The 15,533-nt window shown below is 43.2% G+C and overlaps 1 protein-coding gene across 1 annotated transcript in view; it reads left to right on the forward strand.

The window, feature by feature from the left end:
• Positions 1–15,533, forward strand: part of SPTBN5 (spectrin beta, non-erythrocytic 5) — a 91,592-nt gene that overhangs the window by 68,821 nt on the left and 7,238 nt on the right. Inside the window, exons 49-57 of the mRNA XM_044665113.1 lie at positions 91–237; positions 2,379–2,516; positions 2,656–2,912; positions 3,517–3,703; positions 5,598–5,810; positions 6,342–6,538; positions 7,439–7,643; positions 8,812–9,006; positions 15,121–15,276. Coding sequence (XP_044521048.1) covers positions 91–237; positions 2,379–2,516; positions 2,656–2,912; positions 3,517–3,703; positions 5,598–5,810; positions 6,342–6,538; positions 7,439–7,643; positions 8,812–9,006; positions 15,121–15,276 — 1,695 coding nt within the window. The remainder of the gene's footprint in view (positions 1–90; positions 238–2,378; positions 2,517–2,655; positions 2,913–3,516; positions 3,704–5,597; positions 5,811–6,341; positions 6,539–7,438; positions 7,644–8,811; positions 9,007–15,120; positions 15,277–15,533) is intronic.

Genomic DNA, 15,533 nt, shown 5'->3' on the forward strand with positions numbered 1-15,533 from the left:
TGGAACCAATACACATACTAAGATGTAAAATAAGGGTTTTTAAAAAGAAAAGGGGGAATGCAAATGGCAGCAGGCCTTTCTCTTCTTCAGGTATCCATGTGGCTGGGAGAGAAGAACCTTGTGGCCTTAGATGAGGGTTGGCAGGACCTGAGCACCCTGAAGGCCCAACTGCAAAAGCATCAGAGCTTCCAGGCAGAGCTGGATGCCAACACTGCCCAAATCAATAGACTGCAGATGGTAAGGGCTCCCGGGGACGGGACGCATCCATTGGTCAGGATGGATACCAATGCAGTGGGATGGCAGAGCTGCCATGGACTGCCTATGGGACATCTCTCATTAGGCATATCAAACACATGTCCAAAAGGATTTTTTAACCCATACTGTTTGTCTTTGAGGCAATACAAAGACAGAAGGCTAGGCAACTGGGGTTAAGTGACTCGTCCAAAGTCACACAGCTAGGAAGTGTCTGAAGTCAGATTTGAGCCTAGGACCTTCCATCTCTAGGCCTGGCTCTCCATTCACTGAGCCAATGACTCTTTTAAACCCTTGCCTTCTGTCTTAGAATCAAGAAGAGCACTAAGGGCTAGGCAATGGGAGTGAAGTGACTTGTCCACGGTCACCCAACTAGGAAGTATCTGAGGTCAGATTTAAACCCAGGACCTCCTGACTCCATACCTGGTCTCTATCCACAGAGTCACCCAGCTGCCCCCAAAAAATGGTTTTTAAGGTCGCTAGGTAGCATGGTGGTAAATGACAGACTTGGATAAAGACCTGAGTTCAAACCCTGCCTCAGACACTTAGTGATGGTGTGACCCTGGACAAGTTATTTTACCTCTCTATGGCCTCAATCTCCTTGTCTGTAAAATGTTAAATTAGATGGCCTTGAAGGTTTCTTTCCACTCTAAATCCACGATCTCATGACTCCCTCCCCTGCCAGAATGCGACATTTTCTTGGTCTCTTTTTCTGGCAGAGGGTGCACCCACTCTCCCAGGTTCTCATCTCCTTCCTCTCCCTGGCCTCTGCACACCTCTGATCTATTCCCAAGCCTTCCTGATTCTAAGTCTGACTCCAGCTCCCTAATTTCTCTCCCCTCCATCCCTTCTCCTCATTCACATAACCACCAGCCACTTAGGCCAGGCCCTCATCACACAACAGCCCCATCACGAGTCTTTCTGCCTCCAGTCTCTCCCCTTCAAGCTGAGTGACTCTGGATCAGTCACTGTACCTCTGTTTGCCTAGGAGCCAGCAAGGGGGCTCAGGGGAGAGAGCTCTGAGCCTGGAGTCAGGAAGACCTCAATTCAAACCTACACTCAGATATTTCCCAGCTGTGTGAGCCTGGGCAAGGCACTGACCCTCTGCCTTAACCTGCTGGAGAAGGAAATGGCAAACCCCTCCACCACCTTTGCCAAGACAGCCTCCTAGGTGGCATTGGCACCCTGTGGCCCTCGGGGGCATGAAGAGTCAGACATGACTGAACAACCAATGTGCCAGGCACTGTGCTAAGTGCTAGAAATACAGAGAGGGACAAAAACAGTCTCTGCCTTCCAGGAGCTTACATTTTACTGGGGAGGTAACATATAAATAGTGACATTTCAGAGAGGGGCACCAGGTGGCACAGTGGATAGAGTCACGAGGATCTGAGTTCAAATCCAGCCTCAGACATTTACTAGCTGTGTGACCCTGGCAAGTCACTTAACCCTGTTTGTCTTAGTTTCCCCACCTGTAAAATGAGCTAGAGAAGGAAAGGGCAAACCACTCCAATAACGTTGCCAAGAAAACTCCAAATGGGGTCGTGAAGAGTCAGACACGATGGAACAACAAAACATCTGAGATTCATACAGCGTGGATGGAAGGTCACCTTAGCAGCAGGGGGAGACCTGGAAAAGCCTCTTGCAGAAGGTACCATTTGAGCTGAGTCTTGAAGAAAGCTGGAGATGAGAAGAGGCAGCAGGGAGGAAGGAGAACATTCTGGGTTACGGCCAGAGAAAAGAGAGACCGACCCAGATGGTGTCTGTTCAGGGACGGCACGTGAGCCAATAAGAGCTGTGCCAAGTCAACTCGAGCCTCTGCCACCATCCTTGCCCCAGCCCCTGGGCTAAAAAGTGGATGTGCCATATGATACTATACCCTCGATAATAGAATACTATACCCTTCTGGGGGAGGGAGGAGGGGTGGGAAGGGGAGGGAGAAAAAAGGAGAGATTGTTGGACATAGCTAATGGGAGAATTTTTTTTCTTGAGTAAGCATATTTAGTATCATTTACCATGTATTTATGATAATTCATATCTGTGTTATATTGTTATGTTACATATTATGTTATATATAAAAATAAATAGTAACTTTAAAAAAGGGGATATACTCTTCTTTTTGGCTTCAGGAAGGGGAGAAACTGTTGAAGGAGGGACATCCTGCCCTGGAGACCATTCAGGAACAGCTACAGGAGATAGGAGAGCTCTGGAGTCAGCTGCAGGCCAACTGCCTAAAGAAGGGAACAAAATTACAGGATGCTTATAAGGTGGTGGAGGTGCCAGGGAGGTGGGGGGTGAGGGGACAGGGAAAAACTCAGCTGCTTAGAACTGGGCTAACCAGAGAGGATGGTCAAAGGGGACCTCCCCTTCCTCCAGTACTTCATTTATACTCTGCTCTCCCCCAAGGCCCTGCATTTCCAGAGGAAAGTGGAGGGGATGGAGAAGTGGCTGCAGAACCTGGAGGAGGAGCTTCAGGCTCCCCTGGGTGGACAAGACTTAGCAGGTGTGAAGGAGCTGCTGGCAGCACAGGCGGAGCTGGAGGCAGCCATGGAGGGGCAAGAGGGACTGGTTCAGTCACTGATGGACCAGGCCCATGCCTTTGGCTGTGAAGGCCACTTCCTAGCTGGGGAGATAGAAGAACAGACTCAGATGTTGCTGGAGAGGCAAGTAATTCCTCCCATGTGTCCACTCTTCTTTTCGTTCTTTCCTTTCCTTTTCTTTCTTCCTTCCTTTCTTTCTCCCTTTCTTTCTTTCTTTCTTCCTTCTTTCTTTCTTTCCTCCTTCTTCTTCCTTCTTAGTTATGTGACCCTGGGCAAGTCACTTAACCCAATTTGCCCAGCCCTTGCCTTTCTGTCTTAGTTGTTACTAGGACAGAAAGTAAGAATTTTTTTTAAAGACAATAGTCTAGGTGTATGGCGATGAAGATATATGAGTGGTAAGAAGGGAAAGCATGCCAGACGTGTTGTTAAGGTGAAATAATAGAACTTTTCAATAGATGGGGTATGTGGGGTGACTGTGAATGAGGAGTTGAGGATGATAAACCAAGTTTCAATCCCAGGACACTGGAAGGATAGTGGTACCCTTAAGAAAAAATAAGGAAGTTCACAAGAAGAGAAGAATTGTGGCAAAGATAAGGAATTCTTTTGGGGGGGCAGGTTAAGTTTGAGCATTTCTTCTTACCAACACCAACTTTTCAGTTCTTCCTCTGTCTCTCCCTTCCTCACCCCTATCCTACCCTCCCTGTCATTGGTGGTTGTCCCGTGCCAGATACACAAACCTGAGAGAGCCCCTCCGGGAGCGCCGGGGAGCCTTGGAGTCCAAGAGTCTTCTGTACCAGTTCTTTCAGGATGTGGAAGACGAGCTGGCTTGGATACAGGAGAAGCTGCCCTTGGCTAGCACTCAAGACCATGGACAGACCTTGAATGCTATTCAGCAGCTCCAAGAGAAGCACCAGGTAGATCATAACCTCAGGGGAATGAAGAGAACACTTGTGAGGAGGAATGAGGGGGAATAATCAATCTCTAGAGTTAGGTTCAAACTCTAGGGAAGTCTATAGCATCCTAGATTTAGGACTGGAAGGGATCATAGGGATCAGTCCAAGTTCTTTCATTTTATAAATGGAAAAAAGACACCCAAGGAGGCCTAGTTGCCCATGATCATCAGTAGAATATAAGCTCTTTGAGGGCAGGGAATGTTTTCATTTTTGTCTTTCCTTCCCCATTATCTAATGCATAGTAAAGGCTTAAAGATTATTTGTTGAGTTGAATTGACCCATCCACCCAACTCTTCTGTTATAGTTCCTTTCCTCACACTCACCTAACCCCATCCCCACTATCTTTAGAAACCCAAGATTTTTCATGCCAAATCTGTTATAATGAGAAACTGAGACACGGAAAATCCAAGCATAATCTATTTTTTGGCAAGGCTATCAATTACCAATAATAGAGGTCAACCATCCCTCATGACCAGAGACACCTCCAGCAGACCAACTTTTTATACGGTTGGAAAGGCAACAGGTTATATAGGGGATCAAAAGAGTCCAGTGGCAAGTTATAGAGCAGTGTTGATGAACATTTTCAAGATCGCATGCCCAAACTTCAATTTCAAGCTGCCTGTGAGCCCCCACCACCACCACCACAAACCCCAGATAGTGGAGGGAGGAAGTGCTCACATTGGGTGGTTGGACAGAGGGGAGGGGCATGCAAAAAATGTCCTCAGGCACTGTGAAGAGGAGGAACAGAGCAGCCCTCTCCATACCCCAACACAGATACAGAGGGTACCAAAATGATTCAGTGATGAAAACTAAACTTAGACTATGATTGGTTCTTAATTACATAGACTTATTAGGAGGGGGTCTTCCAGGGCCCATGGTTATAGCATAGTTAGTTATCATCCCCTAGATTTGAGCAGCCTTTGCAAAGTCCCCAACTCACCACTCCCTGTACCAGGGATTATTGATTATTGATTTATTAATAATTAATAGTTTTGTTAATCAAAGCATTAGCTAAGTTCCTAAGGATGATTCAGAGCAATTTTGTGTAGCTCTCATGATACTTGTTAAGTAACCATAAATGTAACTCAATAAGCAACCATACTTCATAAGGAATATAAAGAGGATGGAAATTAAGAAGATAAAGGATGATTCAATGTGGTTAGATGTTTTTTTCAAAGCACTGGGTTCTGTTGGTATAGGGAGTGGTGAGTTGGGGACTTTGCAAAGGATGTTCAAATCTACAGTTCTAGGTAGCTCAGAGAATAGTCAGGTCTGGAGACAGGAGGTCTTGGGTTCAAATTTGACCTTAGACATTTCATAGCTCTGTGACCCTGGGCAAGTCACTTAACCCTACTGTCCAGCCCTTGCCAGTCTTCTGCCTTAGAACCAATACAGTTTTGATTCTAAGACAGAAAGTCAGGGTCATAAAAAATAAACAAAACTAAGTTCTAAGAATCCAAATTCTTTCTGTTATATACTTCTCATGCTAGCATTATGGGAGAGCAACATGAGACAGAGCCTGGACCTGTAATTTTATTGGTTTAGGGAACTCCCAGGTGAGGAAGCTCCCTCTGCTCTCTAGTAGGTCAACACCTTCAATGTAATATAATCTTAGTCACCTAGAGCACTAAAAGGTTAAGTGGCTTGCCCCAGGCCTATTTTCAGAAGGAGCATTTGAGCCCAGATCTTCCTTACTTCAACATCAGCTATCTATCAACTATACCATGCTGCCTCCAATGGAATAGAATTAGGAATTCTTAGCATCTCTGTTTCAGTATGACAAAGTCATTGGGAACATGCTGGGGAGCTATGGGGGTTCTTTCACCTCTAGGATGACCTTCTTTTGAACTTGCAGAACTTGGAAGATGAGATCAGCAGCCATGAGGCTCTGGCCCAGGTGGTACTGGACACAGGTCACAAGCTGGTTCAGGGGGGCCATTTTGCTGCCAGTGAAGTGGCTACCCGGCTACAGCAGCTGAAAACAGCAATGGGCAGACTTCGGGGTGAGGCAGAACAGAGAAGATGGAGGCTACAGCAAGTTCGTGAAGCCCAGCAGTTTCTGACAGAGGTGAGAAGAGTGAGAGATGACAGAATGAGAAGAAACTAGAAGGGACCCAGTATTTAAGGAAATTTGTTGTCATTCAGTCATGTCTGACTCTTTCTGACCCCATTTGGAGTTTTCTTGGCAAAGATACTGGAGTTGTTTGCCATATCTCTGTCCAACTCATTTTATAGATGAGGAAACTGAGGCAAATAGAGTTAAGTGAATCACCCAGGGTCAATGCCATATTTGAAATCAGGAAGAAGAATCTTTCTGACTCCAGGCCCGGGGCTCTATCCACTTCACCACCTAACCACCTATTTTGAGATAAACTACATTAGATTATAGGATCATAGATTTTGAGCCAGAAGGGACAATCTACTCTAACTCCCTCATTTACTCCAGACCCTCCTTTGTAGCTCCTTTGGCATGCTCCCTAAAAATTAGGCTATACCTATTCCTCTTCAACCTTTGAATTTGTCCCTGGCCGAAATCCTTAAGAACAAATTTGAGGAGAGGAATGGGGAGAAGATCTAATCTCATTGCATTCCTCTCCAGCTCCTAGAGGCAGAATCCTGGCTGTCAGAACGAGGCCTTCTTTTGGACAATGAGGATCTGGGGAAGAATGAGGAAGCTGCCCGGGCCATGCTGCGGAGGCTAGAGGCCACAAGAAAGGATCTGGAAGGATTCCACATTCGACTTGAGAAGTTGCAGGAGACTGGCACCTGCCTAGAGGGCAGAACCAACCCAGAGAGGTAAGTAAGATATCTGAGAGGAGAAAGGTGAGTAAATATATTCCAAAGAGATGGATGAGAAATTGGGGAAGGTCAGCAGAGCATCATAGGATCAGAAATTTTGATCTGGAATGACTAAATGAGTTGTGGCATCTGATTGTGATGGAATAATACTGAGCAGTAAGAAATGACAAACAAGTTAATTTAACAACACATAAGGGGTGGGTAGCAACTGGATTGCCCAGTGGATAGAGAGCCAGGCCCAGAAATGGGAGATCCTGAGTTCAAATCTGGCCTCAGACACTTCCTAGCTGTGTGACCCTGGGCAAGTCACTTAGTTCCCATTGCCTAGCCCTGACTGCTCTTCTGCCTTAGAACAATACACAGTATTGATTCTAAGATGGAAGGTAAGGTTAAAAAAAAAACATGGAAAGACCTACATGAAATTATAAAGAGTGAAATAAGCAGAACCAAGAGAACATTATATACAGCAAGAGAAATATTGTTTAAGGAATGACTTGTGTATTTCCATCTCCAGAGAATGAACTGATAAATAGAAATGAACAAGATATAGTTTTATATATACATATATCTTTTTGCAAAATAATGCCTTTTCTAGTGCAGGGAGGGAGATACCTGGGAATTTTAATGTAACAAACGAATTAATTAATTTAAAAACATCTGGAAGGGACTTCAGAAGTCATCAAGCAGAAGCCAGATGATCATTTTGGGGTATGTTGTTGAAGGAATTATAACAGAAGTAATAGCTAACATTTATATAATGCTTACAAATTGAGGAGCCAAGTCCCCTGGGAGGTTATGGGATTGGCTTAAAGTTCCATGAGTAATCAGCATTCAAGGTGAGGGTTGAAGAAAGGATGCCATCTCACTGACCCAAGGTGACCCTCTCCTTATTCCTAGCCTGAAGGCGCTGGCAAATCTGCAGGCTTTGAGGGAGACCCACAAGGGGTTACTGCAGAAGACCAAGAGCCGAGAGCAGTGCTTACAAGAGCAACAGAATCTTTATGGATTGGAACGGGAGGCCCAGCTCCTGGATACCTGGTTGGCAAGCAGGCGGGCCATGGCAGAGTCTCCAGACTGTGGGCAGGACCTGGAGGATGTCAAGGTGATGTCTGTACAGCCTTTGTGATAAAATATTATCTCAATGAGAGGTGAAAGAGGGAGGGGGCCTGTACGGTGAGGAAGGAAATCAGGGGGTAGGGAAAGGACCTCAGCACATGGAGAGGGAATCCCTGGGCACTACCTCTGAGCATTCTAGGGCCTTGGCTGATTAATTAATGAAGGAACAGGTTGTCCCAGCCAAGATTCTCCTATACCAGTGATGGGTAAACTTTTTAAGGAGGGGGCCAAAGGAAAAGAAATGCTCATCTGTCAGTCTGTTTCTAAGGCAACTCTTTTGAAGTTTCATTGTATTGTATCCTACTCGTTGTATTCATCAGATTAGGAATAATGTCCCATGGCCAGAGAGAACATTTCAGGGGGCCACATCTGGCCCGCAGGCCGTAGTTTGCCCTTCACTGTCCTATACCACTGCATTGTAGATTCAGTGATTGCCTAGCCAGGGATAGCGAACCTATGTCACATGTGCCAAAAAGGGCACACAGAGCCCTATCTGTGGGCACACCTGCAATAACTCACCAGAGCGCATTACTAGAAAGCCAGAGGGACTTAAGGGTGGAGCCGTTCCCCTCCCCCTCTCCATGCACCTGAGGCCATTCCTCACTTCCCCCACTCCTCTGCCCAGCAGCTCCATGGGAGCCCTTCCTCCCTCCCCTGTCTGGGGCAAGGGGGGAGCCGGTGAGGGGGTGCCGCTCAGTCTCTAAAAGGTTCACCACCACTGGCCTAGCCCTCACTACTCTTCTGCCTTGGAACCGATACACAATATTGATTCTAAAACAGAGGGTAAAAGAGTAACTAGCCCTCGTCCTTGAGAGTCCGGCATTGCAGCCAGGTAACACGACTTGTCACATGGGTTATATACAAACAGATACAAAGTGATCCGAGGGAGCTGGGGTTTGGCCCCAGCTCTGACTGTGTCCCAGCTTCATCGTCTACAAAGTAGAAGGACTAGACTCAGATCAGTTAGTCGAATCCCGGCTCTCGAGTTGCTCAACCAGAGAGAGGAGGCGTTCAGGGTCTGAGTGGGTGTGTGGGCTGAGCTTAGAGGAAACCCAGGTTAGTGGGGCAGCAGGGCATTGGGGACGAGGCAGCATATTCTGGGCAGAGCAGAGGCACAGACAGGGAGCGCTGAATCCCGGGTCACACACTTTCAGATGCTAGAAGAGAAGTTCCATACTTTCGAAAGGGAAGTGCAGAGCCTGGGCCCAGCCAAGGTCCAAGGGTTTCTTGAGCTGGCTGGCAATATGGAACGGACAGCCCTCAGGTGCTACCCCAAGATCCAGGCTCAAAGGAGCCGCATCGAGGACTCCTGGGAACAGCTGAACAAAGCAATCAGGACTCGAGCAGAGGTATAAGTGAAACTAACCTGCTGGGGATGGGGAGGGGGCGGTGTGCCATGGTAAGTGGCTGGGTGGAACAATAAATAGCTAGAATACTGGGGGTGGGGTCAGGAAGACCTGAGTTCAAATCTGGTCTCACTTACTAGCTCTGTGACCTTGGGCAAGTCACTTAACCTGTATTTGCCTCAGTTTTCTCATCTGTAAAATGGGGATAATAATAGCATCTCTTTCTCAGGGTTGTGTTGAAGATCAAAGGACACAATGTATGTAAAGGGCTTTGTAAACTTTAAATTGCTATGCAAGTGTTAGCTATTATTATCAGCATTCCTGTGGCCCAGTCCTATGCTCTGACCCTTTTGCTGTACTGTTGGTCATCCAAGATGTGCAAATGTATTCCAATCTGGAGGGTGAGGTCAGCTGGTAGTCAGCCCCTACCAGGATTCTGGAGCTTACGTCTGAGAGGGAAGCCCCAGATTCTACCAAATATAGAACTGGTGCTTCCCCCACAAAACAGAGCCTCCCCCCCTTAATGACTATGGTCTTTTCATCAAAAGATAGATGAATTGGCTCTTTGGACATTTCCCACCGTGAAATGCAAGTTTCATCCTCCTTTTAAAAAAAAAAGTTTAAAATCAGTACCATATTTGTGTCATGAAAGGAATTTGGTAGGACTCCTTCTTTGCTTATTATGTCAAATAATTTGTATAGTATTGGGATTAGTTGTTCTTTAAATGTTTGATATAATTAACTTGTGAATCCATCAGGCCCTGGCGATTTTTTCTTAGGGAGTTCTTTGATGGCTTGTTCAATTTCTTTTTCTGACATTGGATTATTTAAGTATTCTATTTCTTCTGCTGTTAATCTAGGCAATTTATATTTTTGTAAATATTCATCCATACCACCTAGATTGCTATATTTATTGCCATATAATTGGGCAAAATAGTTTTTAATGATTGCCTTAATTTCCTCTTCATTAGAGGTACAGTCTTCCTTTTCATCTTTGATACTGTTAATTTGGTTTTCTTCTCTCCTTTTTTTATTAGCTTTACCAGTACTTTGTCTATTTTATCTGTTTTTTCAAAATACCAGCTTCTAGTCTTATTTATTAATTCAATAGTTCTTTTACTTTCAATTTTATTAATTTCTCCTTTGATTTTTAGTATTTCTAATTTAGTTTTCATCTGGGGATTTTAATCTGTTCGTTTTCTAGTTTTTTAAGTTGCATGCCCAATTCATTAATCTCTGCCCTTCCTAATTTGTTAATATATGCACTCAGTGACATAAATTTTTCCCTTAGAACTGCTTTGGGTGCATCCCATAGGTTTTGGTAAGAAGTCTCATCGTCATTGTCTTCAATGAAATTATTAATTGTTTCTATGATTTGTTCTTTCACTAACTTATTTTGGAGAATCATATTATTTAATTTCCAATTAGTTTTTGGTTTGCCTCTCCATGTATTCTTACTAATAATTATTTTATTGCATTATGATCTGATAAGGTTGCATTTATTATTTCTGCTTTTTTTGCATTTGTTTGCAAAGCCAGGCAGACCAAAAACAGAGAAAGAAAACTACAGACCAATCTCCCTAATGAACATAGATGCAAAAATCTTAAAATAGAATACTAGCAAAGAGACTCCAGCAAGTGATCAAGAGGATTATCCATCATGATCAGATGGGATTTATACCAGAAATGCAAGGATGGTTCATCATTAGGAAAACCATCCACATAATTGACTGTATCAACAAACTAACAAACAAAAAACACATGATTATCTCAATAGATGCTGAAAAAGCCTTTGACAAAATACAACACCCATTCCTATTGAAAACACTAGAAAGTATAGAAATAGAAGGACCTTTCCTAAAAATAATAAACAGTATATATCTAAAACCTTCAACAGCATCATATGCAATGGGGATAAATTAGAAGCCTTCCCAATAAGATCAGGCATGAAAAAAGGATGCCCATTATCACCTCTATTATTTAACATTGTACTAGAAACACTAGCAGTAGCAATTAGAGAAGAAAAAGAAATTGAAGGCATTAAAATAGGCAGTGAGGAGACCAAGCTATCACTCTTTGCAGATGATATGATGGTCTACTTAAAAAATCCCAGAGATTCAACTAAAAAGTTAGTGGAAATAATCAACAACTTTAGCAAAGATGCAGAATAAAAAATAAACACACATAAATCATCAGCATTTCTATATATTTCCAACACATTGCAGCAGGAAGAGTTAGAAAGAGAAATTCCATTTAAAATCACCCTAGACAATATAAAATACTTGGGAATCTATCTACCAAGACAAACACAGGAATTATACAACACAACTATGAAACCCTTTCCACCCAATTAAAATTAGATCTAAAGAACTGGTAAAACATTGATTCCTCATGAGTAGGACAAGATAACATAATAAAAATGACCATTCTACCCAAATTAATTTACTTATTTAGTGCCATACACATTAAACTACCAAGAAACTCTTTTACAGAATTAGAAAAAACTAATACAAAGTTCATTTGAAAGAACAAAAGATCAAGAATATCAAGGAAAATAATGAAAAAAAAATTAAGGAAGGTGGCCTAGCAGTACCAGATATTAAACTATACTATAAGGCAGCAGTCATCAAAACAATATGGTACTGGGGCAGCTGGGTAGCTCAGTGGATTGAAAGTCAGGCCTAGAGACGGGAGGTCCTAGGTTCAAATCCGGCCTCAGACACTTCCCAGCTATGTGACCCTGGGCAAGTCACTTGACCCCCATTGCCCACCCTTACCACTCTTCCACCAAGGAGCCAATACACAGAAGTTAAAGGTTTAAAAAAAAATTTAAAAAAAAAACGATATGGTACTGACTAAGAGACAGAAGGAAGGATCAGTGGAATAGACTTGGGGTAAGTGACATCAGCAAGGCAGTTTATGATAAACCCAAAGAGCCCAACTTTGGGGACAAAAATTCACTATTTGACAAAAACTGCTGGGGAAATTGGAAAACAATATGGGAGAGATTAGGTTTAGATCAGCATCTCACACCCTACACCAAGATAAATTCAGAGTGGGTAAAACTTGAATATAAAGAAGGAAATTATAAGAAAATTAGGTGAACACAGAATAGTATACTTGTCAGATCTCTGGGAAAGGAAAGATTTTAAAACCAAGCAAGAGTTAGAAAAAATTACAAAATGTAAAATAAATAATTTTGATTACATTAAATTAAAAGGGTTTTGTACAAACAAAAACAATGCAACTAAAATCAGAAGGGAAACAACAAACTGGGAAAAAATCTTTATAACAAAAAACTCTGACAAAGGTCTAATTGCTCAAATATACAAGGAGTTAAATCAATTGTACAAAAAATTAGGCCATTCTCCAATCAATAAATGAGCTAGGGACATGAATAGGCAATTTTCAGATAAAGAAATCAAAACTATCAATAAGGACATGAGAAAGTGTTCTAAATCTCTAATAATTAGAGAAATGCAAATCAAAACAATTCTGACCTATCACCTCACACCCAGCAGATTGGCTAAAATGGTAGCAGGAGAGAGTAATGAATGTTGGAAGGGACGTGGCAAAATTGGGACATTAATGCATTGCTGGTGGAGTTGTGAACTGATCCAACCATTCTGGATGGCAATTTGGAACTATGCCCAAAGAGCGCTAAAAGACTGCTTGCCCTTTGATCCAGCCATACCATTGTTGGGTTTGTACCCCAAAGAGATCATAGGGGAAAAGACATGTACAAAAAAATTTAAAGCCATGCTCTTTGTGGTGACAAAAAAAATTGGAAAACGAGGGTATGCCCTTCAATTGGGGAATGGCTAAACAAATTGTGGTATATGCTAGTGATGGAATACTATTGTGCTCAAAGGAATAATAAACTGGAGGAATTCCATGTGAACTGGAAAGACCTCCAGGAATTGATGCAGAGCAAAAGGAGCAGAGCCAGAAGAACATTGTACACAGAGACTGATATGCTGTGGTAAAATCAAATGTAATGGACTTCTGTAATAACAGCAATGCAATGACCCAGGACAATTCTGAGGGATTTATGGAAAAGAACGCTACCCACATTCAGAGGAAGAACTGCAGGAGTGGAAACAGAAGAAAAACAGCTGCTTGAACTCATGAGTTGATGTGGACACGATTTGGATGTAGACTCTTAATGACCACCCTAGAACAATTATGAATAATATGGAAATAGGTCTTGATCAATGGTACATGAAGAAACCAGTGGAAATGCGCATCAGCTACTGGGATGAGGGAGAGCAAGAACATGAATCATGTAACCATGGAAATTTTTTTTTCTAAAAAATAAAAATAAATAAAAAATAAAAAATAGTTTATGCACTCTAAAATCAGGAGGTCCTGATTCAGATCTGATCTCAGACACTTCCTAGCTATGTGACCCTGGGCAAGTCATTTAACCCCAATTGTCTACTCCTTAGCTTTCTTCTGCCTTAGAACCAATATGATTCTAAGGCAGGAAGTAAGGGTTTTTAATTTGAAAAAAAGAAAATATATATAAAACCCTCTGATACATCCCATTAAGTCTCTGTGGGATGGGTGCTGTAGGTATTGTCCCCATTCCACAGACAGGTAAAATGGATAAAATGAGAAAGAGACTTGTCCATGGCCACAGAGGGTCATATGTCTATGCAGAATGGTGCAAATTTTTCAGAAGTTGGAAGTAACCATGTAGCCTGGAGATTGAGTGTTTGATATGAAGGTATCTATCTAAAATATTGTGTGGGGGGCAGCTGAGTGGCTCAGTGGATTGAGAGTCAGATCCAGAGATGGGAGGTCCTGGGTTCAAATCTGGCCTCAAATACTTCCTAGCTGTGTGACCCTGGGCAAGTCACTTTACTCCCATTGCCTACCCTTACCACTCTTCTGCCTTGGAGCCAATATACAGTATTGATTCTAAGACAGAAGATAAAGGTTTAAAATAAAATAAAATATTGTGTAAAAGTGATTTTGATTCACATTTGTGGACAACCAACCAGACTGTGATTATGCTCCTGTCCAGTTTATTGGTTGAGTTCTTCAGGACATTTTGATGTCTGTATTTGTACTATAAGGATTTGTAATTGTTAGTTCAGGAAAGAAAGCAAGTTTCTTATACATCATTCTTTTAAAAAAAACAACAAAAAAACCTTTACCTTCTATCCTAGCATCAGAAGAGCAGTAAGGGCCAGGGTCACAGGCAGTGTCTGAGGTCAGATTTGAACTCAGGACCTCCCATCTGCAGGTCTGGCTCTCTAGCCCCTGAGACACCTAGCTGTCCCTGTTTGCCAAGTCTTGAGAGCTGTTTAAATACAGCTAGGTCCTGATTAGTACAAAGAAGGAATCCATGAAAGCTGTCACTTTATTCCATTTGGTATTGCATATTTCCATTGGATTGGAACAAATGACTGAATTTTGCATAATTATATCTTCTAATAGTATAATTTGAATACAGCTCTGATTGTGATCCAGTTTTACATGTTGAATCCACTCCTTCCCATTGCTATGGTACTTGGGTCTCATTCTTCTCCTTAGTCATCCCCCCCCCCAAACCCCCCAGTCAATGGCTATCTCTTCTGTTTCTAGTTCTTCAAATGACTCATTAGATAGAGAGCCAGGCCTAGAGACAGGAGGTCCTAGGTTTAAATCTGGCCTCAGACACTTCCTAGTTGTGTGATCCTGGGCAAGTCACTTAACCCCAGTTGCCCAGCCCTTACTTCTCTTTTACCTTGGAACCAATACAGTGTTGATTCTAAAAAGGAAGGTAAGGGCTTAAAAAAGTGATGCTAGAACTATTTCCATTCATCTGGAACCTTTCCATCTTTGGCTCCCTTGGGGGTACACACCTACCTAACAGTAGGGTCTCTGGATCAAAGGTTATGCCTATTTTCATCATAGGATCATAGACCTAGAGCTGGAAGGGGCTTGAGAAGCCATCTAGTCCAATCCTCTCATTTTACAAATGAGGAAACTAAGCCCCAGGGAGGCACAGTAATTTGCTCAGTCACACAGGTCATCAGCATCAGAAGTAGGATTTGAATCCAGGTCCTCTTGATTCCTGAGGTAGGGATTTATTCAGACACATCTCCAGTCCTTTTCTTGTTTTCTCAGAACCTGGTGGCTGCCAGAGAGGTCCACGGGTTTCACCAGGCAGCGGCTGAGTTATGGAGCTGTATACAGGAAAAGGCTGCCACGTTGTGTCAAGGAGACTATGGCCAAGATCTGTCATCTGTGCAATCCCTTCAACGACAGCAGAGGAACCTGGAGGTAGCTGAGGGAGCTCTTCGGGGGTTTGAGTAGCATAGCCTTCTGGGCTCTGGGGGGAGGTCTTGGAGAGAGGAGAATGGGGAGAGGGGGAGGGAGAGAAAAGAAGGGAGACTGGACAGAGAGGGAAGAGTAGGGGAAAGAAAGGAAGTAGGGAGGAAGGAAAGAAGGGAAGGAGGAAGGAAGGGATGGGGAGAGAGGGAGGGAGGGAAGGAAAAAGGAAGGGAGGGAAGGAGGGAGGAAGAAAAGAAGGGAGGGAG

Source organism: Gracilinanus agilis, chromosome 2 (assembly GCF_016433145.1).
Source record: "Gracilinanus agilis isolate LMUSP501 chromosome 2, AgileGrace, whole genome shotgun sequence".
Lineage (NCBI taxonomy): Eukaryota > Metazoa > Chordata > Mammalia > Didelphimorphia > Didelphidae > Gracilinanus > Gracilinanus agilis.